At 44.2% G+C, this 27,611-nt stretch overlaps 6 protein-coding genes and 2 pseudogenes across 9 annotated transcripts; 2 read left to right on the forward strand and 6 right to left on the reverse strand.

Annotated features, from left to right (window-relative positions):
* Window positions 1–4,661: 4,661 nt before the first annotated feature.
* LOC117191577 lies at window positions 4,662–5,531 on the forward strand (the record flags this gene model as incomplete). Its single annotated transcript, XM_033396404.1, has 1 exon — window positions 4,662–5,531. A coding segment is annotated over one exon (372 nt), but the record flags the coding sequence as incomplete, so codon positions are not given.
* A 1,084-nt stretch (window positions 5,532–6,615) lies between these two features.
* LOC117189936 lies at window positions 6,616–8,105 on the reverse strand (annotated as a pseudogene).
* Window positions 8,067–8,319, reverse strand: LOC108160159. The gene has a single exon (XM_017293976.2). The coding sequence runs from the start codon at window positions 8,296–8,298 to the stop codon at window positions 8,101–8,103; it is 198 nt and encodes a 65-aa protein (XP_017149465.2). The 5' UTR covers window positions 8,299–8,319; the 3' UTR covers window positions 8,067–8,100.
* LOC117189937 lies at window positions 8,291–9,011 on the reverse strand. Of its 2 annotated transcripts, none has more exons than XM_033395017.1 (3): window positions 8,854–9,011; window positions 8,636–8,783; window positions 8,291–8,580 (listed from the first exon to the last, which is right to left on the reverse strand). In XM_033395017.1, exon 3 carries the CDS (start codon window positions 8,569–8,571, stop codon window positions 8,308–8,310), a length of 264 nt encoding a protein of 87 aa, XP_033250908.1. In that variant the 5' UTR covers window positions 8,572–8,580; window positions 8,636–8,783; window positions 8,854–9,011; the 3' UTR covers window positions 8,291–8,307. The 2 variants fall into 2 exon arrangements, with proteins under 2 accessions (XP_033250908.1, XP_033250909.1); XM_033395018.1 differs by having other exon boundaries at window positions 8,636–8,797.
* A 13,816-nt stretch (window positions 9,012–22,827) lies between these two features.
* On the forward strand, window positions 22,828–23,532 carry LOC108160154. The gene has a single exon (XM_033396405.1). The coding sequence runs from the start codon at window positions 22,828–22,830 to the stop codon at window positions 23,458–23,460; it is 633 nt and encodes a 210-aa protein (XP_033252296.1). The 3' UTR covers window positions 23,461–23,532.
* LOC117190787 lies at window positions 23,487–24,965 on the reverse strand (annotated as a pseudogene).
* Window positions 24,927–25,175, reverse strand: LOC117190789. Its single transcript, XM_033395847.1, has one exon. The coding sequence runs from the start codon at window positions 25,147–25,149 to the stop codon at window positions 24,952–24,954; it is 198 nt and encodes a 65-aa protein (XP_033251738.1). The 5' UTR covers window positions 25,150–25,175; the 3' UTR covers window positions 24,927–24,951.
* On the reverse strand, window positions 25,133–25,887 carry LOC117190788. Of its 3 annotated transcripts, none has more exons than XM_033395845.1 (3): window positions 25,705–25,867; window positions 25,487–25,634; window positions 25,133–25,431 (listed from the first exon to the last, which is right to left on the reverse strand). In XM_033395845.1, exon 3 carries the CDS (start codon window positions 25,420–25,422, stop codon window positions 25,159–25,161), a length of 264 nt encoding a protein of 87 aa, XP_033251736.1. In that variant the 5' UTR covers window positions 25,423–25,431; window positions 25,487–25,634; window positions 25,705–25,867; the 3' UTR covers window positions 25,133–25,158. The 3 variants fall into 3 exon arrangements, 2 of the variants coding, with proteins under 2 accessions (XP_033251736.1, XP_033251737.1); XM_033395846.1 differs by having other exon boundaries at window positions 25,487–25,648; XR_004473827.1 differs by having other exon boundaries at window positions 25,322–25,407; window positions 25,462–25,634; window positions 25,705–25,887.
* Between the last annotated feature and the right edge of the window lie 1,724 nt (window positions 25,888–27,611).

Here is a 27,611-nt window from a genome sequence, read left to right on the forward strand (position 1 = left end):
GCTTGGGATTCTTTTCGTATTTTCGACGTTTCATGTTGTCATTTGCGACGACAGCTAAGCCCTTGGTGCAGTTGTTAAAAGAAGGTGGTCCGTTTCCCATGAATAGAGAACAGGTGAAGACGTTTGAAACTCTTAAGAATGCGTTGGCAAATCGTCCGGTATTAGCCATTTTTAGCCCAAATAGAGAAACGGAATTACATACAGACGCAAGTTCATACGGTTATGGCGCAATACTGATGCAAAGACAAGATGATGGGAAGATGCACCCTGTGTCCTATTATTCCGGCAAAACAACAGAAAGAGAATCACGTTATCATAGTTTCGAACTAGAGACATTGGCTATAATTTATGCATTGAGGCGTTTTAGAGCATATTTGGAGCATAGGTCCTTCAAAATAATCACGGATTGTAATTCGTTAGTACAGACGTTAACCAGAAAGTCAATTAGTCCTAAGATAGCACGGTGGTCCCTAGAGTTAGAGAACTATGATTACTCCATTATGCACAGACCTGGGGCCAGTATGGCGCACGTTGATGCGCTGAGCAAACAAGATCAAGTGACGAATATGTTAGAGGATGGTTATAGAGTCAAATACGGTTTAGAAAAGTCTAATTTAGAAAAAGATGAGAGTAGAAAGCAATATACAAGGAATAGTGTAAGTAGAGACAACACTGGTAGTGAGCATAGAGGTACCGTAGAGAACCCTGTGATTAAGTGTAGAGAATTAAATATCAATAGAGAGCGTAGTAGTACCGTACAGAACCCTGCGATTGAGTGTGGAGAATCAAGTGCAGTAGGAAGTAGATTGGGAAATAGGTGGAAGTCTGATGATAGAGAGAAGCTTGGTGGTGATTGTAGAGATAACATAGAGAATAGTGAATATAGGGAAAAGGATGGATGGAAGATTGAAATTAGAGATTTGAGCCAATGTAGAGGAAGCGTTAACGATGTGGTGGGGGGAGTAAAGTACATTAGTAGTAGGAATTCAGATAAAGAGAAAAAATGTGTTGAGGATACAGTAGAGAGGGACAATTTAGAGTTTCAGGAGGAAAGATTACTAAAATCATTGATAGTTGGGGTAGTAGGTGCAACGCCAGAAGATGTTGATTTGATATTGCAAACAGAACAGATGCGAGACAAGGAAGTAGTTAGGATTCGAAAAATGCTAGAGGATGGAATTGAAGTAGATTTTGAAATGATAGATGGTATTGTTTACAAGAGGAGTTGTGAAAACAAACTATGTTTCTATGTACCAATGTGTATGGAAGAGCAGTTGATAAGGCGGTCACACGAAAAACTAGGACATCTGGCCGCAGAGAAGTGCGTGAGTGACCTTTTGAGGACCTACTGGTTTCCGTCAATGAGAAGTAAAGTGGCAAGGTTCATCAGAAACTGTCTACCGTGTATACTACACTCGATGCCTAAAACAATCCATAACAGAACGCTCCATAGTATCCCAAAGTCGTGTGTTCCTTTTCATACCCTACATGTTGATCATTTGGGTCCGTTGCCGAGTATTAGATCTAAGCGAAAACACCTCCTTGTGGTAATAGATGCATTCACTAAGTTTGTCAAATTGTTCCCGGTTAATAGTACCAGCACGCGGGAAGCGAAGGATGCCTTAAGTAAATATTTTGATTTCTATAGTCGCCCTACTAGGATAATATCAGATCGTGGGACCTGTTTCACCTCGTTAGAGTTCTCTAGTTTTCTACAGGAGAGAGGGATAGAGCACATTAAGGTAGCTACAGGTGCACCGCAGGCGAATGGCCAAGTGGAGCGGGTGAATCGTGTTCTTACTCCTATGTTAGGAAAACTGTCAGAGCCCCTTGAGCAAGCCGATTGGTATAGGTTGATGAGCAAGGTAGAGCACGCCATTAATAACTCCGTTAACAGCAGTACGAAAAAGACACCCAGCACATTGTTATTTGGAATACCCCAGAAAGGACCCGTTGTAGATGAATTAACCGAATACCTAGAGGAGAAGTTAGCGTCAGAACTTAGAGAGTTGGAAACTATAAGAGAAATAGCAAGTGAGAACATACGGTTGTCGAAGAAAAGAAATGAGAAGATGTATGCCCATAAACATAGAGCCCCATTAAAGTATGAACCTGGTGACTATGTAGCAGTCCGGCATGTGGACACAACACCGGGGATCAATAAGAAGTTCGCACCAAAGTATCGAGGACCGTACAGGATCAATAGAGTATTGGATAATGATCGTTATGAGGTTGTCGACATTGAGGACTGTCAGTTGACGCAAATGCCATTCCGAAGTATATTAGAACCAGCAAGGCTTAAACCCTGGGTAGAGTGTAAGGATAAAACCATGGTCTCATGTTGTTAATCGATGAAATAGTATGTTAAGTAAGACAATACCGAATAAGAAATGTTTAACCAACTGTATGCCTTAGTGTGTAGATCGTGGGCGATCTGTAGTCAGGTTGCCCGAATGTAAGATATGAATATTAGTTTATAAGATTTGAATATTAGTTTAAGATTTACTCATCGATAGTATTATAAGAAATACCAATGTACTCGATATATCGATACTTGTCCTCGACAAGTATCGATATGCCAACACACATTCATTCGAATACGCCGATCAAGAAAGAAGAACATATAATAAAACCGTGCTATTAAAAGTTTACACCTTATTCATAGAATGCTGATGCCAGTTCATACACCGAACATGTCGCAAAGGAACTTCTGGATTGGATCCCAGGGTCGTCGGCTCTGGCATTCGGCTAGCGCCGCGTCATCATGAGCCAGCCATGACGCCCATTCATGCGACGCCGAATCAAAAGCTGAGATAGCTTCGAGACGAGTAAGTGAATCAGTATGTAATTGTGGACACAATTTAAAAATATTTCTTTTTTCACAGAGGACCTACATATGTATCGTAAGCTTCGCCACAAACGCCGTTTTTCATGTTTGTTTTTCATATTCTCGTTTTCCACCATTTTGAGTGGCTAAAGAAAATATGAAATAACGTAAAAACAAGATTAAAAGGAACTTTTAAAAACCAGTGACCTTGTGCTGATTTCTGTTTGCCTGGTATTCCACATTTAAAATTCCACTTTTCCACCATTTTGAGCGGCCGAAGAACGGAAATGTGACCAAAGAAAATATGAGAAAACGTTGCAAAATTTGGGGATTTGAAAAATGGCGGGACAAATAATAAAATTAAAAAAACCAGTGACCTTCTGCTGATTTCTGTTCGCCTGGTATCCCAGATTTGTAATTTCCGTTTTTGGGCATTTGAAAGTTGTTGTACAACAACAAGAACAAATTTTGTACAACAATTGACAACAACAACTTTTGTTGTTTTCTCCGTTATTTGTGGCCCGATCTAGGCGTGCGACGGCTTCCCGTACTCGGAATAGGTTCCTTGATCTAATGCAGTCCTTATCAAGGACCAAGGATTCAGGATATTTTTTCCAGACACATATATCTTGGTTTCCCTCTTATTCGTGGCCCGATCGCGACGTACGCCAGCTTCTGCGATCAGATCTGTCCTTGATCATTCGCTAAGGACTACAACAAACGAACCATACAGATCTAGTTTTTCCGGCTATTTGTGGGCCGATTTAGGCGTGCGACGGCTTCCTGTGGTCGAAAAAATGTCCCTGATTTGATGGAGTCCTTATCAAGGACATTTTCCCGAATCGAAAATATGTATTTTTCTCCGCTATTTGTGAACCGATCTGGGCGTGCCACGCCTTTTTTAACCGGGATAGTGTCCCCAAAACAGAAGACAGAAAGGATGAGTTTTCAATCATTTTATTCATCAGAACTAAGCTTAGTATAGGATACGTTAGTATAAATAAATAAACAAGTGAATAAAATTTGTATCTACTATCTAAATGTTTAAACGCGTATATCCTTAAACCTAACAACAACGATATGTATCTAGAGTGTAGTAGCCCGCGTAGCTCCTCGCTTGGTTGCCATAGTCAAAGTCCTTGTTGTCGATGGCTTGTTAGACTCGGATGCTACGGGGTGCGATTCTGTCCTGCTGGGATACGATTCTGTCCGGCTGGGATACTTTGATAGGACCCCGTCTGGCGGGTCGAAATCGGATACGACTTCGTTTGTGGCGAAGCTTACGATACATATGTAGGTCCTCTGTGAAAAAAGAAATATTTTTAAATTGTGTCCACAATTACATACTGATTCACTTACTCGTCTCGAAGCTATCCCAGCTTTTGATTCGGCGACGCATGAATGGGCGTCATGGCTGGCTCATGATGACGCGGCGCTAGCCGAATGCCAGAGCCGACGACCCTGGGATCCAATCCAGAAAGTTCCTTTGCGACATGTTCGGTGTATGAACTGGCATCAGCATTCTATGAATAAGGTAATGTTTTATTGTCAGTGAAAGGATATTACTAATTGTTATTTAAATATACGGCTATGGGTTGACTACGAAGTGTCCAATAATTAGCTAGACATGATGGGTACGACTATGTCGTCCATATTCGAATCTAAAACTAATCCCGTAGAGCTAGAAGGGTCAATGGAAATACTGTAAAAAAATATTAAATATAACTTGAAACGAGGGGGAACGTTGTGAGTTGCTGAGGAGACCGCAACTCTACAGTTATACTCGATACTAAGTCAGTATGGCTCTCCTCCGGCAGACGCCGCTAATATTAAGCGACACGACAAAGAGTGCGTTTTGCAGAAGTTACTACTTCCAGATGCTCCTCACCTGGCAACTAGAGCTGATCCAGAAAAAGTCGAAAGATTTGTAGGATCAGTTGTTAAGAAAAATGGTAAACAATACTATGAATTCGGTCCACAGAACTCTAGACATCATCATGTCATATCGGGACCAACGTTCGACGCAAAAAGTGTTACATTATTAGTAAAGAATCGGATCAGTGAAAAGCACTGGGTAAATGAATCAGTGATTGAGTCTAAAATGCGATGGGCAGAGGTACAAGAAATAGTCTCGGATTGTTTAAAAAAGCAAGACAATCGTATATATAATTATATGAGTTATTTGCTAGAAAATCGTAAGCGGTAAAACATTTTTACACGTTATATATAATGTGTTTTAAGTGCATGTGCCTGAATAAATGTTTAATACCCCTTTAGCTTATCCTATTATTATCCCTTTATCCTATTATTGTTTACGTATGCAGCCTCAGCTAATATGTAATTAAAGCGAAATGACTTGTACTTTAAGAATAAAATGGTGTATAACGCGCATTAGAATGTACCTAACATCTTTTAGAAATTAGTTGGTAGATAATGTTCACCCTACGGCAATATAAAAGAACAAATAATCAATTCTATTCCAGCAACACTGTTATTGGCTTTTTGTTGTGAAACGGTCCAAATCATACTATCAGTCGTCATGACTTCTTCCCCTTTACAAAAGTAAACAATTGAGGAGTATTTCAAGAAACTTTTATAGAAAATTCGGTGGAAAGGTTGGCAACAAGATAAGCTAAGAAAATGGAAAGCGTTGTTATGAGTTCGGTCCAGACAATTTCAAGCCAGGATGTATCATAGAAGAATTCATGGTTGACGACAAAGAAGTTACTTTTTTGGTTCTGAATCGGATGAGCGGGGAGCACTGGAATAATGAAAGCGTGATTAAGTGGAAACCAGGTCAATAGTTTCAGAAAATTTATGCCGCAAAATCGTAGATAAATTCATTATAATATTGTATTGGTCGCTTGTGAAAATCATGTTAAATTGTTTAGAATTTTGAAACAAGGAGTGCGGTTTCCAAATTTCCGCCATAATGTGCCTTTAAATAAGTGATATGATAATAAGTATTTGCCATTCCACGTAAATGAAGTTAAAAAGCACCATATAGTAGCACCATTCCCATCACTAACATTAAAAGCTTCTTTTTGTTGTGAAATATTTTGTATGATTTCGAGCTACCACTAAACAACCCGACCATTTAAAAGGTTGGCCCTCAGTGCTTATTGCCTAATTGTTGCACAGATATACATAAAGAAAGCATATATTGTAGTAAAAAACAAACCCAAAGCAATGGAAGTCGAAACAAACAACAGTTCCAGTAATGACTCCATCGATCAAATTGAGTCATCCCAAGGTCCAGTGATGAATATTTCTGGGAGACGTCGAGACACCCCTCGCATTAGGGGGAAAAATAACAATTCCAACGATCCTAAGTAGAATTCTGTTGAAATGTAGCTCTCCACCACCACTGCCCCAAGCGATCCGTACAAAGTCGACTACACACAGAAGCTGTGTTTCCTGTGTGTAAAAACACCAGTCGAACGGAAGCGCTTATACCATATGTTCCTGTCGACGTCTACGCCTCTAGGCAACGACTTCGAGAAAGTGAATTCTATGTACAGGAATAAAGCAGACTTCAAAATTGACCACCAATTCAGCGTGGGCACAATCTGTGCAGGATCACTGTACCGCAGAGTTCAGAAACACTTTTCCGATGCTACGTGGAACAAGCAAGGGAATGTTTTTGAAATGGAAATGATTGGAGAGTGTGACGCCTATGGGGTTCAAAATAAAGTGTATCAGATGCACAGTGAGGAAGTGGAAAAACTATTTAATTACATAAAGTACTTGAGCATTACAAAGAGCTGAACCAAAACTGTCTTTAAATATCTGAGTTGTGATTGTTTTTTACATCTTTATTAAAACTCGTCTTTAAACATACTTGTAGTATGGGTTGTTTCTTGGTTAAAGCAACTTCCTATAACTAATCTTAAATTGTGTGAACCCATAGTGGCTCAGTAGCTGTTGTAGTATGTATCCGTTTGTTACAAAAAACACTGCGCCCTGCAGTCCAATCCAGTTGAAGCTGTTCCAGGTTTTGAACTCCAGCAGCAGCCACAGCGCCTGGGCCAGCAGCCAAAGGACCAACAGGAATATGGATCGGCTCCACGACAGGAGTTTGAAGTTGTTCAGGCACAGGGGCAGGATCGCCAAGTACCAGATGAAGTATTGTGAGGTCACCACGGAGTTGTAGGTAACGCTTACAAAGGCCACGGTGAAGATGCAAAACGGCAGCGTCTGACGAAACTGGCCAAAGCTCAAGCTCAGGTAGAGAATGAGGCAAAACTGCGGAGCTACTAACAGCAGCTTCGTCAGCAACGCAGATTCCTCAACTGTCGCCGCGCTGCCCAGATATTGAAGCAAGAACTGCAGTGAGAAGTTGTGACGTGAGTCCTTGCGCACAAAGTGGTAGAGGTAGGCTTCGTAGATGTATTGCCAGCCATAGAGTGAATAGAAAGTCCACGTGAAGGCCACTAGACTGAGAAGTGTGCCTAGGACCAGGGAGAACTGTTGCTTGTTGGGGCGCATGATTTGGCGCAGGAAATCGAAAGGCGTTCGCGTTAGACGTGATGACAAAGACAGATAGTAAGCCAGACTAAATAGCAAAGGATATAGTCGTAAATGGATAACTAGTCCGTGCGCCAGTCCGGCGGCAAAGATGAGCCAATTCTTGTGCGACGAATTGTGTTCCGATCGAATCAGCAGATAGATGGTCAAGATCACAAAAAAGCTTGAAAAGCAGTCTCCGCTCCCGCGTGTGGATATTACTGCCGTCAGCGGATTGTAGAGCCAGCAGCATGCGGAGACGCGAGCGATGTTTTCTGGGTGACTTCGTTCGTCCAGCGCATCGAGGGACTGGTCTGGTTCATGGGGCCTGTTGAACTTGCTGAGCAGATGCTGCACGGTCTTCTGGTACTGACTCTTGATCTCCATGTGCACCAGGTGATAAATAAGAGTAGCAATGAGCAAATCGAAAGTCGCGTAGAGTAGTTTTCCGCACGCCGGGTGTACCAATATGTTTAGTGTCTGAAGATATGCCATTATAGGGCTGTAACGATAGGTGTGCCTCGCAAACGGAGTATCTCCCGCCAGCACTTGACAGGCTCCATCAGTGACCACTTTGTAGTCGATGTCCGATGTAGGGCACCGCAGACTTACTGTCGTGTATTTGTCCGTAGCAGATCAGAACAAGGCGAATTAGAGCGGAGATCATCAGATGGGTTCTAAAGCTAATATGCAGGATTTGACGGCCAAATCGTTGCCATCCGGTACTCGCCACTTTCGTTCGTAACATTTTGTTTATTGCTCTTCGTTTACAACTTTGTTTTTAGCTCCATTGCACTCTTTCGAATGCAGCTCAAAAATTTCTTAAACTCGGCGTCGCAGATCTTATGCTGCACGTTCGGGTCGCGCGACACGCAAATTGCATATGCTGAGGCCTTGTCGGCACACTTTGTAAGCAGAATTGGGTAGTTGCGGAGACGTTGGTTGGCTTTGCGCACCGATTCCATTCCTCAACGTTAACGTTTGTGCGGCGGCACACGAATCTCACTGGGAGGCAAGGGATCTGCTATGAACGCGTCGTAAATGGGCTTGGAGAAGAATATGAGTAGCGAGCTCGTCAGGAAACTGATCTGAAACAGTCGCGGGTTTCGCTGTATCCAAGTGCGCTTGGGCAGCACGGCTGTACGACGGCGCCGACCAGGTTGTTGTGGCTGCTGCTGCTCCTTTTTGTCTAACAAGTCTTGAATGTCTTTTGGTGGCTTGTACTGCGGTATGGACATTATTTTTCTCTGTTGGTAATGAAAGTTAGCGTGACATACAGCATCAAGCGCATCGAAAACTCACGACTTGCCGGCACCTTTGGATGCTTCTGTTAAGTATGGTTTTTCCAAATTGATTCCACTGCAACAAAGCGATATTTTATGCCACTTTAGACAACATTGGCGCATAGCCTCGAGAACGTCAGCACATTTATCCTCCTGGTAATTGTTTTCTGCAATGACGATTCTTGATAAGTCGCACAAGCTTACATAATAACAAAGGAAACCATTTCAGGTACGTACCGTTCAAACAGGCTTGTATGCGGCAGGCGTTCGCTTTGCAAGGATCCTTCTTGCGAGATGCAGACATGTAACTATATAGCTATTTTCATCGATTTTAAACGCAAACTAAAATTTCTTATGACATGTGTGTCTTCTTGCTAGTGATGTAAAATAACATCGATGCACCGAGCATCGATGTTTTTCTGCCGATGCTTACTGATGTTTTCCGATGTTTTTGCTGCTACCGATGTTTTGCAAAACATCGATCGTTTAATTTCAAATCATTGCGTATTTGTCGTCTGTAAGCAGCAACACAGCAATGCCAAATAAAGTAAACATATTTGACTTAAAATGAATCAAATTTATTATAGATGGTATACATTTGTTTAAATATGAAACTGCGAAAGCCGTTAACATCATTCGAAGGCAACCCGTTGTGTGTTTGGGAAGGTATGAGGAATACTGTTCAGTCACAGACATATACCTTATTAATATTACAGAATATACAGTACAATTTCATACACAAATACTCATAAATACAATTGTCCATGTCACTTCATGTGAATGAATATGACGACACGAAAATTACATTAGCAACTAAGAATAGACAATTGCACTTGTAAACTCGAACCCACCAAAAAGGATGAAGCAATAAACTATTTACTTTGTTGCTGCCAAATACCTAAGTAAATGCACTGAAATGTAACCACGCACAGAGTAAGTGCACCCTATCTAAAAATACACTCACATGGAGCCTGGCGTTCCTTCCCATACAATAAGAGTACCACTGCTAGCTATATAAGGAGATGCATTTGTTCAATAAAACTCAGTATCAGAAACAGTTCCACAACTGCCTGTCACTAATTGTCCCATCGCAATCATCAGAGGCTGTCGCCGTGTCTTCAGATCCTCATTTCGCGCACCGTATCGTATGATGCCCACTTCGCAGTCCAACTGGTTCAAGTTCTAGTTGCGACGACCAAACTGTAGACGGTTTATGTACCGTATACAACCCAGCTTCCAACAACACAATTTTTAAGTTTTAATATTTTTTTGTATAATAATATGCGTCGCCGAATCAAAATCTGGGATAGCTTCGAGACGAGTAAGTGAATCAGTATGTAATTGTGGACACAATTTAAAAATATTTCTTTTTTCACAGAGGACCTACATATGTATCGTAATCTTCGCCACAAACGAAGTCGTATCCGATTTCGACCCGCCAGACGGGGTCCTATCAAAGTATACCAGCCGGACAGAATCGTATCCCAGCAGGACAGAATCGCACCCCGTAGCATCCGAGTCTAACAAGCCATCGACAACAAGGACTTTGACTATGGCAACCAAGCGAGGGGCTACGCGGGCTACTACACTCTAGATAAATATCGTTGTTGTTAGGTTTAAGGATATACGCGTTTAAACATTTAGATAGTAGATACAAATTTTATCCACTTGTTTATTTATTTATAATAACGTATCCTATAGTAAGCTAAGTTCTGATGAATAAAATGATTGAAAAGTCATCCTTTCTGTCTTCTGTTTTGGGGACACTATCCCGGCTAAAAAAGGCGTGGCACGCCCAGATCGGTTCACAAATAGCGGAGAAAAATACATATTTTCGATTCGGGAAAATGTCCTTGATAAGGACTCCATCAAATCAGGGACATTTTTTCAACCACAGGAAGCCGTCGCACGCCTAAGTCGGCCCACAAATAGCCGGAAAAACTAGATCTGTATGGTTCGTTTGTTGTAGTCCTTAGCGAAGGATCAAGGACAGATCTATGTGTCTGGAAAAAATATCCTGAACCCTTGGTCCTTGATAAGGACTGCATTAGATCAAGGAACCTATTCCGAGTACAGGATGCCGACGCACGCCTAGATCGGGCCACAAATAACGGAGAAAACAACAAAAGTTGTTGTTGTCAATTGTTGTACAAAATTTGTTCTTGTTGTTGTACAACAACTTTCAAATGCCCAAAAACGGGAATTACAAATCTGGGATACCAGGCGAACAGAAATCAGCAGAAGGTCACTGGTTTTTTTAATTTTATTATTTTTCCCGCCATTTTTCATATTTTCTTTGGTCACTTTTCCGTTCTTCGGCCGCTCAAAATGGTGGAAAAGTGGAGTTTCAAATGTGGAATACCAGGCGAACAGAAATCAGCACAAGGTCACTGGTTTTTATACCCGATACTCAAAATGAGTATAGGGGTATATTAGATTTGTGGTAAAAGTGGATGTGTGTAACGTCCAGAAGGAATCGTTTCCGACCCCATAAAGTATATATATTCTTGATCAGAATCAATAGCCGAGTCGATTGAGCCCTGTCTGTCTGTCCGTCCGTCCGTCTGTCCGTCTGTCCGTCCCCTTCAGCGCCTAGTGCTCAAAGACTATAAGAGCTAGAGCAACGATGTTTTGGATCCAGACTTCTGTGATATGTCACTGCAACAAAAATATTTCAAAACTTCGCCCCGCCCACTTCCGCCCCCACAAAAGACGAAAATCTGTGGCATCCACAATTTTAAAGATATGAGAAAACCAAAAACGTAGAATTGTAGAGAATGACCATATCTTTAAGACTGCGGAATCTGAATTGGATCGTATTATTATTATAGCCAGCATCAAGAAAACAATTTCATTTTTTCTCGCCCTGTCTCTCTCTAACACACACGTAGCATAGGCGGCTTTGCTTAGAGTAAAACATTAGCGCCTAGATCTCAGAGACTAAAAAACTAGAGCAACCAAATTTGGTATCCACACTCCTAATATATCGGACCGAGACGAGTTTGTTTCTAAATTTCGCCACACCCCCTTCCGCCCCCGCAAAGGACGAAAATCTGGGGATATTCAAAAATCTCAGAGACTATTAAGGCTAGAGTAACCAAATTTGGTATCCGCACTCCTGTTAGATCTTACTATAAAACGTGTATCTCAAAATTTCGCCCCACCCCCTTCCGCCCACACAAAAGACGAAAATCTGTTGCATCCACAATATTGCACATTCGAGAAAACTAAAAACGCAGAATCATAGATAATGACCATATCTATCAGATTGCTGAATCTGGATCAGATCAGATCATTTTTATAGCCAATAGGAACAAATCAATTTGCAGTGGCTACGCAGCGCCCGACTTCACGCTCAGACTGATTTTCTGTCTCTCTCGCACGCACTCTTTGTCGTGTCGTTTAATATTAGCGGCGTCTGCCGGAGGAGAGCCATACTGACTTAGTATCGGGTATAACCGTAGAGTTGCGGTGTCCGCAGCAACTCACAACGTTCCCCCTCGTTTAAAGTTCCTTTTAATCTTGGTTTTACGTTATTTCATATTTTCTTTAGCCACTCAAAATGGTGGACAACGAGAATATGAAAAACAAACATGAAAAACGGAAAAATTGAATTAAAAAAAATTTAAAAAACCAGTGACCTTCTGCTGATTTCTGTTCGCCTGGTGTTCAGGCCAGCCGTAAACAATTTCCGCGCACTGTGCCAACTCCGTAGCGCCCCGGTCCCAACTCGCTCTCGCGCGCTCGGAGGGGCGCTCGGATCCACAATCCACGATCCACACGGCGCTCACGGCAGAAAAAGCACCATAAGGCATAGAGTTAAGCAGTTACGATTTCACCCCCGCTTCAGACGGCCGATCTACCGCGCGACCGTCCAACCAAATACACACACATAATTATATATATACCACTAAACATAACGGTTTTCATTTCTTATGACGGCTACAGCAATTGCGTTGTGGGAGAGTTGAGCTTCGATCCGCCCCACTGCAAACATTGGTCCTTCGAGCCGGATCTTCGCCTTCCCCATAAGGAGAAGCTCACCCCAGCCAGCATCGGCGGATTGCTCCAAGTTCAAGATAAGAACTCTTCGATTGTGCCTAACAACAGTGCAGTGATTTTGTGCGAGTTTTCCATCCCAGTCCGAGTTCCCGTGGCATATGTACATGCATGTGTATGTATTTATTTCTCGCTCTAGCTCCAAATTAAACCATACTTCGTTCTGCCAACGGTTGTGGCTTCCTACTTCTCCAAATGTTTAATTTGATCCGAGCTAACTCCTGCGTTCAGCTTCCGATCCAGTGTAAATAATATTCTTACCTCTCCAGCTACCAGCTGAGCTTTCGTTGCTAACATACATACATACATACATGTATGTACACATCGCAACGCAATCCAAGCGGCTGGCAACAAACATAAAGGCATATTCTTGCAATTATTTTTGTGGTTTATTCCGTGCATGCTCAACGTTCCATAGTTTGTCGGTTTTATAAGGAAATAAAATATCAAATCACTGCGCCTCCTTATTTAACTAATTATACTACCAACAAAATAACGATCCATACATACTGCACATACATATGTATGTATTTATCTTACATATCTATACGTACGCATTTTAAATTAGCATATTCTTGCACATCTATGTATATAATATACATATTGTATATAAAACGGTTATCACCGTTTTACCCGTTGTTTGACATCTCTTCAACCCAAGCCGCGGTACATAGCACTTACAGCCATACATACACACATACAAGCAGCAGCAGCGGTGCATTCTTTTCGTTTTTCCTTTCGCTTTCGCTTCTCCACCGTTTGCCTGCGTTGTAATTGTTGGGAGAATATTTTTCGGTGCCGCGCTTGACCGTAACGGAACGCCAAGTGACGCGCTACCCTGCATTTCGAGAGTATATTGTTTTCAACCGTAGTTCAATCGTAGTATTTATATCTATATATTCCGGCCACGGTGTACTATTTCCATAATTTAAATACTCGCAATAAATTCCACCAAAACCACATATCCACGGTTCGTAGTTCTGAACTTCCACTTCGCCATTTCCGCTCACCTACCTTTGCGACTCCACTACGCGTTATCGCAGATCCATCAGCAAACATGCCCACTGTTGAGAAGAAATCTCGCAAGAAGTTTAAGCGGGTGAGTTCGCTGAGTTTGACCCATCCACCCAGCTCCAACGGCTCAGTCACTACGCCCACATCTTCCCGTCCGGCCCCAGCTGAGCGAGGTCCGACCACGTCCAGGGCTCACGCACCCCATGCCTTCGAGGATTTGTTGCTCCCCTCGGGAGTCCCTCGCACGGCTCCTAGCACTATGGCCGCCAGTTCCGCACAGTCTAAGTTTGCCTTGGCCGCAAGCAGACTGACCCGCTTCGACCAGAAGCTCAGCGCTCCAGATGCTAGCACACCAACCCGCACGCTCTCCCAAGTCCATCGAGAACAACTCCGAAGCCTGTGGGCAAAGGTGGACGCGGAGTTCGCGGCCTGTTCGCTGACGATGGCGGAAGAGGATCCAGAGGGTGTAGCTTATGTCCAAGAGATGTACGATGACTGCTACGCGGTCTACGCGCAATGCCTGGCCGAACTGAACGATCAGCTCGAGCCCTCGACTGTCCCTCACACGCCGCAACTGGCCGTTCAAGTGCCGACTTCCGGCGGTTGCCGCCTCCCTCCATGTGACACTGAAGTTTTCAGTGGGGACTACCAGCAGTGGCCCACGTTCCGAGACCTGTTCACCGCCATCTACATAGAAAACCCAAGGTTGGCTCCAGTGGACAAAACTGTTCCACCTCAACAAAAAGACCAGCGGTGAAGCCCACGACATAGTGGCACAGGCTCCACTTACGAACGAGGGTTTCGCGTCCGCATGGAACGCCCTCCGTGAGCGTTTCCAAAACAAGAGGCTGATACTCAAGGCCCAGCTGAAGATCCTTTTCAGTCTGCCCCAAATCCGTACCGAGTCAGCAGCAGCGCTAAAAGAGCTCCAGAGGGCCGTCCACAAGTGCCTCACGACACTCACCCATTCCGAGGTCTCCACAGACAGCGTTTTCGCTGACGGAGTTTTAGTGTACCTCATTTCCGCTAAGCTGCCAAAGACGACCTTAGAGCTTTGGGAGCAATCCGTGACGCACAAGTCCGAAATTCCCACCTGGCACGCCATGGACAAGTTCCTGGCGGAGCGGTACCTGTCTCTCGAAGTGACCGAGGACGACCATCCAGGCATGGAGACTCAGGCCCACTCCAGGGCGAGCATACGCACTGCAGACAATTCAAGAAGCAATCCGTTTCGGTCTCAAGGAAGTCCTTATCCTAGGAGTGCCCACTCGTTCGAGACCACAGTGAATCAAACGAGGAGCACGTGTGATCTCTGCTCCAAAGAGTATCATCCAATCCGGTTATGCCCTTACTTCCTTCAAATGCCCGCTGGCGCTCGCTCCGACTACATTAAGCAAAAGCAGCTTTGTTTGAACTGCTTTGCAAGGGGCCACCAGATACGAGCATGCCAAAGCGCCCACAATTGCATAATTTGTGGAGACCGGCACCATACGCTTCTGCACCGTAGCAATCCAGCAAACTCCAGCGAGGCGATTTCCACAACGGCACAAAATTCCTCAGCGTGGCCCGGGCTAACACTTCGAGTAGCAAGCGTACAAAATCCAAGTTCGTCCGAAGCCCAGCCAAACGTTCAGTCATATTTCGCCTCCGGTACGAGTGCTGTCCTCCTAGGCACGGCCATCGTTAATATTTGCCACCTGGGAAAAACTTTCCACGCCCGCGCTCTGATCGACTCTGGCTCAGAGGCAACGTTCATTACAGAACGTCTTGTGGACATGATCAAATTGCCATTCCAACGTATCCAGGACCAGGTCTCCGGCCTAAATAATGCCGTATCCGCTCAGTCAAAGAAGCTCTGCAGTTTTTCCATCCGTTCTCCGACTAAGCCGGGCTTACAACTAAATGCCACAGCCTACGTTATTCCGGAATTGGCCGCGAGATATCCTGATTGGAGCGGATATCCTTCCGTCCATTCAGTTAAGTGGCTCACTGACCGACATCTGTGGCTCTCTCCTCGGGCAGGAGACCATTTTCGGCTGGGTACTCACAGGTCCAGTGCCTCAGGTGATGAATCAAATCTCATCTTTCTCGAGTCAAATTTCCAGACGACCTATCACACTGGTAGAAGACTCGGGGTCTTTTTACGACAGCAATTTCCTTCCAGCTCCCTCCGCAGAAGTTTTCGAACGGTCTCCTGACGGACGGAAATATTTCCAAAATATGCACTGTATGAAAGCTCTACGCTTCGGTCCGAATTCAAGCCTGAGCTCGAAGGTGAATCCGTCCTTAGATCAACACACGCCGCAACTGGCCGTTCAAGTGCCGACTTCCGGCGGTTGCCGCCTCCCTCCATGTGACACTGAAGTTTTCAGTGGGGACTACCAGCAGTGGCCCACGTTCCGAGACCTGTTCACCGCCATCTACATAGAAAACCCAAGGTTGGCTCCAGTGGACAAAACTGTTCCACCTCAACAAAAAGACCAGCGGTGAAGCCCACGACATAGTGGCACAGGCTCCACTTACGAACGAGGGTTTCGCGTCCGCATGGAACGCCCTCCGTGAGCGTTTCCAAAACAAGAGGCTGATACTCAAGGCCCAGCTGAAGATCCTTTTCAGTCTGCCCCAAATCCGTACCGAGTCAGCAGCAGCGCTAAAAGAGCTCCAGAGGGCCGTCCACAAGTGCCTCACGACACTCCCCCATTCCGAGGTCCCCACAGACAGCGTTTTCGCTGACGGAGTTTTAGTGTACCTCATTTCCGCTAAGCTGCCAAAGACGACCTTAGAGCTTTGGGAGCAATCCGTGACGCACAAGTCCGAAATTCCCACCTGGCACGCCATGGACAAGTTCCTGGCGGAGCGGTACCTGTCTCTCGAAGTGACCGAGGACGACCATCCAGGCATGGAGACTCAGGCCCACTCCAGGGCGAGCATACGCACTGCAGACAATTCGAGAAGCAATCCGTTTCGGTCTCAAGGAAGTCCTTATCCTAGGAGTGCCCACTCGTTCGAGACCACAGTGAATCAAACGAGGAGCACGTGTGATCTCTGCTCCAAAGAGTATCATCCAATCCGGTTATGCCCTTACTTCCTTCAAATGCCCGCTGGCGCTCGCTCCGACTACATTAAGCAAAAGCAGCTTTGTTTGAACTGCTTTGCAAGGGCCACCAGATACGAGCATGCCAAAGCGCCCACAATTGCATAATTTGTGGAGACCGGCACCATACGCTTCTGCACCGTAGCAATCCAGCAAACTCCAGCGAGGCGATTTCCACAACGGCACAAAATTCCTCAGCGTGGCCCGAGCAACATCTACGAGTACCAAGCGTACAAAATCCAAGTTCGTCCGAAGCCCAGCCAAACGTTCAGTCATATTTCGCCTCCGGTACGAGTGCTGTCCTCCTAGGCACGGCCATCGTTAATATTTGCCACCTGGGAAAAACTTTCCACGCCCGCGCTCTGATCGACTCTGGCTCAGAGGCAACGTTCATTACAGAACGTCTTGTGGACATGATCAAATTGACATTCCAACGTATCCAGGACCAGGTCTCCGGCCTAAATAATGCCGTATCCGCTCAGTCAAAGAAGCTCTGCAGTTTTTCCATCCGTTCTCCGACTAAGCCGGGCTTACAACTAAATGCCACAGCCTACGTTATTCCGGAATTGGCCGCGAGATATCCTGATTGGAGCGGATATCCTTCCGTCCATTCAGTTAAGTGGCTCACTGACCGACATCTGTGGCTCTCTCCTCGGGCAGGAGACCATTTTCGGCTGGGTACTCACAGGTCCAGTGCCTCAGGTGATGAATCAAATCTCATCGTTCTCGAGTCAAATTTCCAGACGACCTATCACACTGGTAGAAGACTCGGGGTCTTTTTACGACAGCAATTTCCTTCCAGCTCCCTCCGCAGAAGTTTTCGAACGGTCTCCTGACCGACGGAAATATTTCCAAAATATGCACTGTATGAAAGCTCTACGCTTCGGTCCGAATTCAAGCCTGAGCTCGAAGGTGAATCCGTCCTTAGATCAACATAGCCTCACCAGACTATGTAACCGGGCGGCAATTTCCAATGTCTTAAATGTGCCTCTCACCCGTTCCAAGATCGTTACTAATGTGTCTTCGACGCCTTTATTTCAATTTAGTTCTCCGCACCCAGATATGGCCCCACGTCCCCGCGCCAACCGCACCAGGGAGAACCGACGTGCTCGGGAAATTGGCTCCTACCGTTGCCGAATCTGCCAAGGAGTCCATCCGCTACGGACCTACCACCAATTTCTTCTCCTGAGCCCCGAAGAGAAACTCCGAGCTGTCCTTATCACCCAGAACTGCGGGAACTGCCTGGCTCACCAACACTCCGGCAAAAACAACCACAGGCTACTCCACGTACCCACGTCTCGTCGTCCGGCCCGCTCAGCCTCGCGAGCATCGTCGCCATCTAAATCGAACCATGCAAAACGCCGCCCTCGTCGTCCAGCCCGCTCAGCCGCGACTGTACCGTCGCCATCTACATCGGCTCACGGCGAACGACCCCCTCGTCTCCCCGCGAGCCGCCCCGTCGTAGGAACCACGGCGCCATCCACAGATTCCTCAAGAGCAACCCCCGTTTTGCGCATCCTCACGCCTACCCGACCGTGGAGCGACAATGAGTCGACGTCCTTGTCAAGTCCAGAGCGCCTTTTTTGGGATGAATCGGGTCCGGAGCGTACGCCCAGCCATAGGCCACCCCATTATACTTTGCAATCCTGCAAGGGGGGGGAGGATGCTCAGGCCAGCCGTAAACAATTTCCGCGCACTGTGCCAACTCCGTGCGCCCCGGTCCCAACTCGCTCTCGCGCGCTCGGAGGGGCGCTCGGATCCACAATCCACGATCCACACGGCGCTCACGGCAGAAAAAGCACCATAAGGCATAGAGTTAAGCAGTTACGATTTCACCCCCGCTTCAGACGGCCGATCTACCGCGCGACCGTCAAACCAAATACACGCACATAATTATATATATACCACTAAACATAACGGTTTTCATTTCTTATGACGGCTACAGCAATTGCGTTGCGGGAGAGTTGAGCTTCGATCCGCCCCACTACAAACACCTGGTATTCCACATTTGAAATTCTACTTTTCCACCATTTTGAGCGGCCGAAGAACGGAAAAGTGACCAAAGAAAATATGAGAAAACGTTGCAAAATTTGGGGATTTGAAAAATGGCGGGACAAATAATAAAATTAAAAAAACCAGTGACCTTCTGCTGATTTCTGTTCGCCTGGTATCCCAGATTTGTAATTCCCGTTTTTGGGCATTTGAAAGTTGTTGTACAACAACAAGAACAAATTTTGTACAACAATTGACAACAACAACTTTTGTTGTTTTCTCCGTTATTTGCGACGGCTTCCCGTACTCGGAATAGGTTCCTTGATCTAATGCAGTCCTTATCAAGGACCAAGGATTCAGGATATTTTTTCCAGACACATATATCTTGGTTTCCCCCTTCTTCGTGGCCCGATCGCGACGTACGCCAGCTTCTGCGATCAGATCTGTCCTTGATCATTCGCTAAGGACTACAACAAACGAACCATACAGATCTAGTTTTTCCGGCTATTTGTGGGCCGATTTAGGCGTGCGACGGCTTCCTGTGGTCGAAAAACTGTCCCTGATTTGATGGAGTCCTTATCAAGGACATTTTCCCGAATCGAAAATATGTATTTTTCTCCGCTATTTGTGAACCGATCTAGGCGTGCCACGCCTTTTTTAACCGGGATAGTGTCCCCAAAACAGAAGACAGAAAGGATGAGTTTTCAATCATTTTATTCATCAGAACTTAGCTTAGTATAGGATACGTTAGTATAAATAAATAAACAAGTGGATAAAATTTGTATCTACTATCTAAATGTTTAAACGCGTATATCCTTAAACCTAACAACAACGATATGTATCTAGAGTGTAGTAGCCCGCGTAGCCCCTCGCTTGGTTGCCATAGTCAAAGTCCTTGTTGTCGATGGCTTGTTAGACTCGGATGCTCCGGGGTGCTATTCTGTCCTGCTGGGATACGATTCTGTCCGGCTGGGATACTTTGATAGGACCCCGTCTGGCGGGTCGAAATCGGACACGACTTCGTTTGTGGCGAAGCTTACGATACATATGTAGGTCCTCTGTGAAAGAAGAAATATTTTTAAATTGTGTCCACAACTACATACTGATTCACTTACTCGTCTCGAAGCTATCCCAGCTTTTGATTCGGCGACGCATGAATGGGCGTCATGGCTGGCTCATGATGACGCGGCGCTAGCCGAATGCCAGAGCCGACGACCCTGGGATCCAATCCAGAAAGTTCCTTTGCGACATGTTCGGTGTATGAACTGGCATCAGCATTCTATGAATAATAGGTAATGTTTTATTGTCAGTGAAAGGATATTACTAATTGTTATTTAAATATACGGCTATGGGTTGACTAAGAAGTGTCCAATAATTAGCTAGACATGATTGGTACGACTATGTCGTCTATATTTTAATCTAAAACTAATCCCGTAGAGCTAGAAGGGTCAATGGAAATACTGTTAAAAAAATATTAAATATAACTTGAAACGAGGGGGAACGTTGTGAGTTGCTGCGGAGACCGCAACTCTACAGTTATACCCGATACTAAGTCAGTATGGCTCTCCTCCGGCAGACGCCGCTAATATTAAACGACACGACAAAGAGTGCGTTTTGCAGAAGTTACTACTTCCAGATGCTCCTCACCTGGCAACTAGAGCTGATCCAGAAAAGTCGAAAGATTTGTATGATCAGTTGTTAAGAAAAATGGTAAACAATACTATGAATTCGGTCCACAGAACTCTAGACATCATCATGTCATATAGGGACCAACGTTTGACCCAAAAAGTGTTACATTATTAGTAAAGAATCGGATCAGTAAAAAGCACTGGGTAAATGAATTAGTGATTGAGTCTAAAATGCGATGGGCAGAGGTACAAGAAATAGTCTCGGATTGTTTAAAAAAGCAAGACAATCGTATATATAATTATATGCGTTATTTGCTAGAAAATCGTAAGCGGTAAAACATTTTTACACGTTATATATAATGTGTTTTAAGTGCATGTGCCTGAATAAATGTTTAATACCCCTTTAGCTTATCCTATTATTATCCCTTTATCCTATTATTGTTTACGTATGCAGCCTCAGCTAATATGTAATTAAAGCGAAATGACTTGTACTTTAAGAATAAAATGGTGTATAACGCGCATTAGAATGTACCTAACATCTTTTAGAAATTAGTTGGTAGATAATGTTCACCCTACGGCAATATAAAAGAACAAATAATCAATTCTATTCCAGCAACACTGTTATTGGCTTTTTGTTGTGAAACGGTCCAAATCATACTATCAGTCATGACTTCTTCCCCTTTACAAAAGTAAACAATTGAGGAGTATTTCAAGAAACTTTTATAGAAAATTCGGTGGAAAGGTTGGCAACAAGATAAGCTAAGAAAATGGAAAGCGTTGTTATGAGTTCGGTCCAGACAATTTCAAGCCAGGATGTATCATAGAAGAATTCATGGTTGACGACAAAGAAGTTATTTTTTTGGTTCTGAATCGGATGAGCGGGGAGCACTGGAATAATGACAGAGTGATTAAGTGGAAACCAGGTCAATAGTTTCAGAAAATTTATGCATCAAAATCGTAGATAAATTCATTATAATATTGTATTGGTCGCTTGTGAAAATCATGTTAAATTGTTTAGAATTTTGAAACAAGGAGTGCGGCTTTCAAATTTACTTTGATAATAAGTATTTGCCATTCCACGTAAATGAAGTTAAAAAGCACCATATAGTAGCACCATTCCCATCACTAACATTAAAAGCTTCTTTTTGTTGTGAAATATTTTGTATGATTTCGAGCTACCACCAAACAACCCGACCATTTAAAAGGTTGGCCCTCAGTGCTTATTGCCTAATTGTTGCACAGATATTCATAAAGAAAGCATATATTGTAGTAAAAAACGAGGGGGAACGTTGTGAGTTGCTCCAGACACCGCAACTCTACAGCTATACCCGATACTAAGTCAGTATGGCTCTCCTCCGGCAGACGCAGCTAATGTTAAACGACACGACAAAGATTGCGTGCGAGAGAGACAGAAAATCAGTCTGAGCGTGACGTCGGGCGCTGCGAAGCCAGTGCAAATTGATTTGTTCCTTTTGGCTATAAAAATTATCTGATCTGGTCCAGATTCAGCAATCTGATAGATATGGTCATTATCTATGATTCTGCGTTTTTAGTTTTCTCAAATGTGCAATATTGTGGATGCAACAGATTTTCGTCCTTTGTGGGGGCGGAAGGGGGTGTGGCGAAATTCTGAGATATACGTTTTATAGTGAGATCTAACAGAAGTGGATACCAAATTTGGTTACTCTAGCCTTAATAGTCTCTGAGATTTGTGGATGCCCCAGTTTTTCGTCCTTTGCGGGGGCGGAAGGGGGTGTGGCGAAATTTGGACACGAAACGGTCAAGGTCCGATATCACAGGAGTGTGGATACCAAATTTGGTTGCTCTGGCTCTTATAGGTTTTGAGATCCTTGAACTCATATTTTGCAATTGGCAAAACCGACCATGAAACCTGTGTGTTAGAGAGAGACAGAACGAGAAAGAATGAAATTGTTTTCTTGATTCTGGCTATAATAATTATACGATCTGGTTGAGATCTTACATTCTAAAACATATAGTTATCCTCTACGATTCTGCGTTTATGGTTTTATCGTATCTTTAAAAATGTTGATGCCACAGATTTTCATCCTTTGTGGGGGCGGAAGTGGGCGGGGCGAAGTTTTGAAATATTTTTGTAGCAGTGACATATCACAGAAGTCTGGATCCAAAACATCGTTGCTCTAGCTCTTATAGTCTTTGAGCACTAGGCGCTGAAGGGGACGGACAGACGGACGGACAGACGGACGGACGGACAGACGGACAGAGGGACAGACGGACAGACAGACAGGGCTCAATCGACTCGGCTATTGATGCTGATCAAGAATATATATACTTTATGGGGTCGGAAACGATTCCTTCTGGACGTTACACACATCCACTTTTACCACAAATCTAATATACCCCAATACTCATTTTGAGTATCGGGTATATAACAAACCCAAAGCAATGGTAGTCGAAACAAACAACAGTGCCAGTAATGACTCCATCGATCAAATTGAGTTATCCCAAGGTCCAGTGATGAATATTTCTGGGAGACGTCGAGACACTCCTCGCATTAGGGGGAAAAAGAAGACGGCTGATGCTAAAGATGCAGGGCAGGGACAGCCCAAAATCAGCCCTAGAACATTTCCAACGATCCTAAGTAGAATTCTGTTGAAATGTAGCTCTCCACCACCACTGCCCCCAAGCGATCCGTACAAAGTCGACTACACACAGAAGCTGTGTTTCCTGCGTGTAAAAAAACCAGTCGAACGGAAGCGCTTATACCATATGTTCCTGTCGACGTCTACGCCTCTAGGCAACGACTTCGAGAAAGTGAATTCTATGTACAGGAATAAAGCAGACTTTAAAATTGACCACCAATTCAGCGTGGGCACAATCTGTGCAGGATCACTGTACCGCAGAGTTCAGAAACACTTTTCCGATGCTACGTGGAACAAGCAAGGGAATGTTTTTGAAATGGAAATGATTGGAGAGTGTGACGCCTATGGGGTTCAAAATAAAGTGTATCAGATGCACAGTGAGGAAGTGGAAAAACTATTTAATTACATAAAGTACTTGAGCATTACAAAGAGCTGAACCAAAACTGTCTTTAAATATCTGAGTTGTGATTGTTTTTTACATCTTTATTAAAACTCGTCTTTAAACATACTTGTAGTATGGGTTGTTTCTTGGTTAAAGCAACTTCCTATAACTAATCTTAAATTGTGTGAACCCATAGTGGCTCAGTAGCTGTTCTAGTATGTATCCGTTTGTTACAAAAAACACTGCGCCCTGCAGTCCAATCCAGTTGAAGCTGTTCCAGGTTTTGAACTCCAGCAGCAGCCACACCGCCTGGGCCAGCAGCCAAAGGACCAACAGGAATATGGATCGGCTCCACGACAGGAGTTTGAAGTTGTTCAGGCACAGGGGCAGGATCGCCAAGTACCAGATGAAGTATTGTGAGGTCACCACGGAGTTGTAGGTAACGCTTACAAAGGCCACGGTGAAGATGCAAAACGGCAGCGTCTGACGAAACTGGCCAAAGCTCAAGCTCAGGTAGAGAATGAGGCAAAGCTGCGGAGCTACTAACAGCAGCTTCGTCAGCAACGCAGATTCCTCAACTGTCGCCGCGCTGCCCAGATATTGAAGCAAGAACTGCAGTGAGAAGTTGTGACGTGAGTCCTTGCGCACAAAGTGGTAGAGGTAGGCTTCGTAGATGTATTGCCAGCCATAGAGTGAATAGAAAGTCCACGTGAAGGCCACTAGACTGAGAAGTGTGCCTAGGACCAGGGAAAACTGTTGCTTGTTGGGGCGCATGATTTGGCGCAGGAAATCGAAAGGCGTTCGCGTTAGACGTGATGACAAAGACAGATAGTAGGCCAGACTAAATAGCAAAGGATATAGTCGTAAATGGATAACTAGTCCGTGCGCCAGTCCGGCGGCAAAGATGAGCCAATTCTTGTCCGACGATTTGTGTTCCGATCGAATCAGCAGATAGATGGTCAAGATCACAAAAAAGCTTGAAAAGCAGTCTCCGCTCCCGCGTGTGGATATTACTGCCGTCAGCGGATTGTAGAGCCAGCAGCATGCGGAGACGCGAGCGATATTTTCTGGGTGACTTCGTTCGTCCAGCGCATCGAGGGACTGGTCTGGTTCATGGGGCCTGTTGAACTTGCTGAGCAGATGCTGCACGGTCTTCTGGTACTGACTCTTGATCTCCATGTGCACCAGGTGATAAATAAGAGTAGCAATGAGCAAATCGAAAGTCGCGTAGAGTAGTTTTCCGCACGCCGGGTGTACCAATATGTTTAGTGTCTGAAGATATGCCATTATAGGGCTGTAACGATAGGTGTGCCTCGCAAACGGAGTATCTCCCGCCAGCACTTGACGGGCTCCATCAGTGACCACTTTGTAGTCGATGTCCGATGTAGGGCACCGCAGACTTACTGTCGTGTATTTGTCCGTAGCAGATCAGAACAAGGCGAATTAGAGCGGAGATCAGCAGATGGGTTCTAAAGCTAATATGCAGGATTTGACGGCCAAATCGTTGCCATCCGGTACTCGCCACTTTCGTTCGTAACATTTTGTTTACAACTTTGTTTTTAGCTCCATTGCACTCTTTCGAATGCAGCTCAAAAATTTCTTAAACTCGGCGTCGCAGATCTTATGCTGCACGTTCGGGTCGCGCGACACGCAAATTGCATATGCTGAGGCCTTGTCGGCACACTTTGTAAGCAGAATTGGGTAGTTGCGGAGACGTTGGTTGGCTTTGCGCACCGATTCCATTCCTCAACGTTAACGTTTGTGCGGCGGCACACGAATCTCACTGGGAGGCAAGGGATCTGCTATGAACGCGTCGTAAATGGGCTTGGAGAAGAATATGAGTAGCGAGCTCGTCAGGAAACTGATCTGAAACAGTCGCGGGTTTCGCTGTATCCAAGTGCGCTTGGGCAGCACGGCTGTACGACGGCGCTGACCAGGTTGTTGAGGCTGCTGCTGCTCCTTTTTGTCTAACAAGTCTTGAATGTCTTTTGGTGGCTTGTACTGCGGTATGGACATTATTTTTCTCTGTTGGTAATGAAAGTTAGCGTGACATACAGCATCAAGCGCATCGAAAACTCACGACTTGCCGGCACCTTTGGATGCTTCTGTTAAGTATGGTTTTTCCAAATTGATTCCACTGCAACAAAGCGATACCTTATGCCACTTTAGACAACATTGGCGCATAGCCTCGAGAACGTCAGCACATTTATCCTCCTGGTAATTGTTTTCTGCAATGACGATTCTTGATAAGTCGCACAAGCTTACATAATAACAAAGGAAACCATTTCAGGTACGTACCGTTCAAACAGGCTTGTATGCGGCAGGCGTTCGCTTTGCAAGGATCCTTCTTGCGAGATGCAGACATGTAACTATATAGCTATTTTCATCGATTTTAAACGCAAACTAAAATTTCTTATGACATGTGTGTCTTCTTGCTAGTGATGTAAAATAACATCGATGCACCGAGCATCGATGTTTTTCTGCCGTTATTTACTGATGTTTTCCGATGTTTTTGCTGCTACCGATGTTTTGCAAAACATCGATCGTTTAATTTCAAATCATTGCGTATTTGTCGTCTGTAAGCAGCAACACAGCAATGCCAAATAAAGTAAACATATTTGACTTAAAATGAATCAAATTTATTATAGATGGTATACATTTGTTTAAATATGAAACTGCGAACGCCGTTAACATCATTCGAAGGCAACCCGTTGTGTGTTTGGGAAGGTATGAGGAATACTGTTCAGTCACAGACATATACCTTATTAATATTACAGAATATACAGTACAATCTCATACACATATACTCATAAATACAATTGTCCATGTCACTTCATGTGAATGAATATGACGACACGAAAATGACATTAGCAACTAAGAATAGACAATTGCACTTGTAAACTCGAACCCACCAAAAAGGATGAAGCAATAAACTATTTACTTTGTTGCTCCAAATACCTAAGTAAATGCACTGAAATGTAACCCCGCACAGAGTAAGTGCACCCTATCTAAAAATACACTCACATGGAGCCTGGCGTTCCTTCCCATACTATAAGAGTACCACTGCTAGCTATATAAGGAGATGCATTTGTTCAATAAAACTCAGTATCTGAAACAGTTCCCCAACTGCCTGTCACTAATTGTCCCATCGCAATCATCAGAGGCTGTCGCCGTGTCTTCAGATCCTCATTTCGCGCACCGTAGGATACCCACTCCGCAGTCCAACTGGTTCAAGTTCTAGTTGCGACGACCAAACTGTAGACGGTTTATGTACCGTATACAACCCAGCTTCCAACAACACAATTTTTAAGTTTTAATATTTTTTTGTATAATAATAACGCAATAATAATAATATAATCAAATGGGAAAGTTTTGAAACATCGGTCATACATCGATGCATCGAAGAATAAATCCGATGTATCAATCCAACATCGATGTTTTCATTAAAACTTACATCACTAAGTTCCGTTCCTTGGTGCCCAACAGTGTGACCGCGGATTTATTGACCAAATATACCAACATGCCCGCTGAAATATACCGGAAAATATCTAAAATATTTAGAACAAGTACACTGTTCTGTGACAGTCTGGCAATATTGCGCGAGTGCTCAGTGAATGGCAAGTGCCGCAAGAAGAACAGTGCTGCCAACTCTCAACAGGATAATGGCTGTTTTTAGCTTGATGCGCGTAATTAATGCTTTTAACAATTTTTTTTCAAGTTATATTTAATATTTTTTTACAGTATTTCCATTGACCCTTCTAGCTCTACGGGACTAGTCTTAGATTCGAATATGGACGACATAGTCCTACCAATCATGTCTAGCTAATTATTGGACACTTCGTAGTCAACCCATAGCCGTATATTTAAATAACAATTAGTAATATCCTTTCACTGACAATAAAACATTACCTTATTCATAGAATGCTGATGCCAGTTCATACACCGAACATGTCGCAAAGGAACTTTCTGGATTGGATCCCAGGGTCGTCGGCTCTGGCATTCGGCTAGCGCCGCGTCATCATGAGCCAGCCATGACGCCCATTCATGCGTCGCCGAATCAAAAGCTGGGATAGCTTCGAGACGAGTAAGTGAATCAGTATGTAATTGTGGACACAATTTAAAAATATTTATTTTTTCACAGAGGACCTACATATGTATCGTAAGCTTCGCCACAAACGCCGTTTTTCATATTCTCGTTTTCCACC

Source organism: Drosophila miranda, assembly GCF_003369915.1.
Source record: "Drosophila miranda strain MSH22 chromosome Y unlocalized genomic scaffold, D.miranda_PacBio2.1 Contig_Y1_pilon, whole genome shotgun sequence".
NCBI classification, from domain to species: domain Eukaryota; kingdom Metazoa; phylum Arthropoda; class Insecta; order Diptera; family Drosophilidae; genus Drosophila; species Drosophila miranda.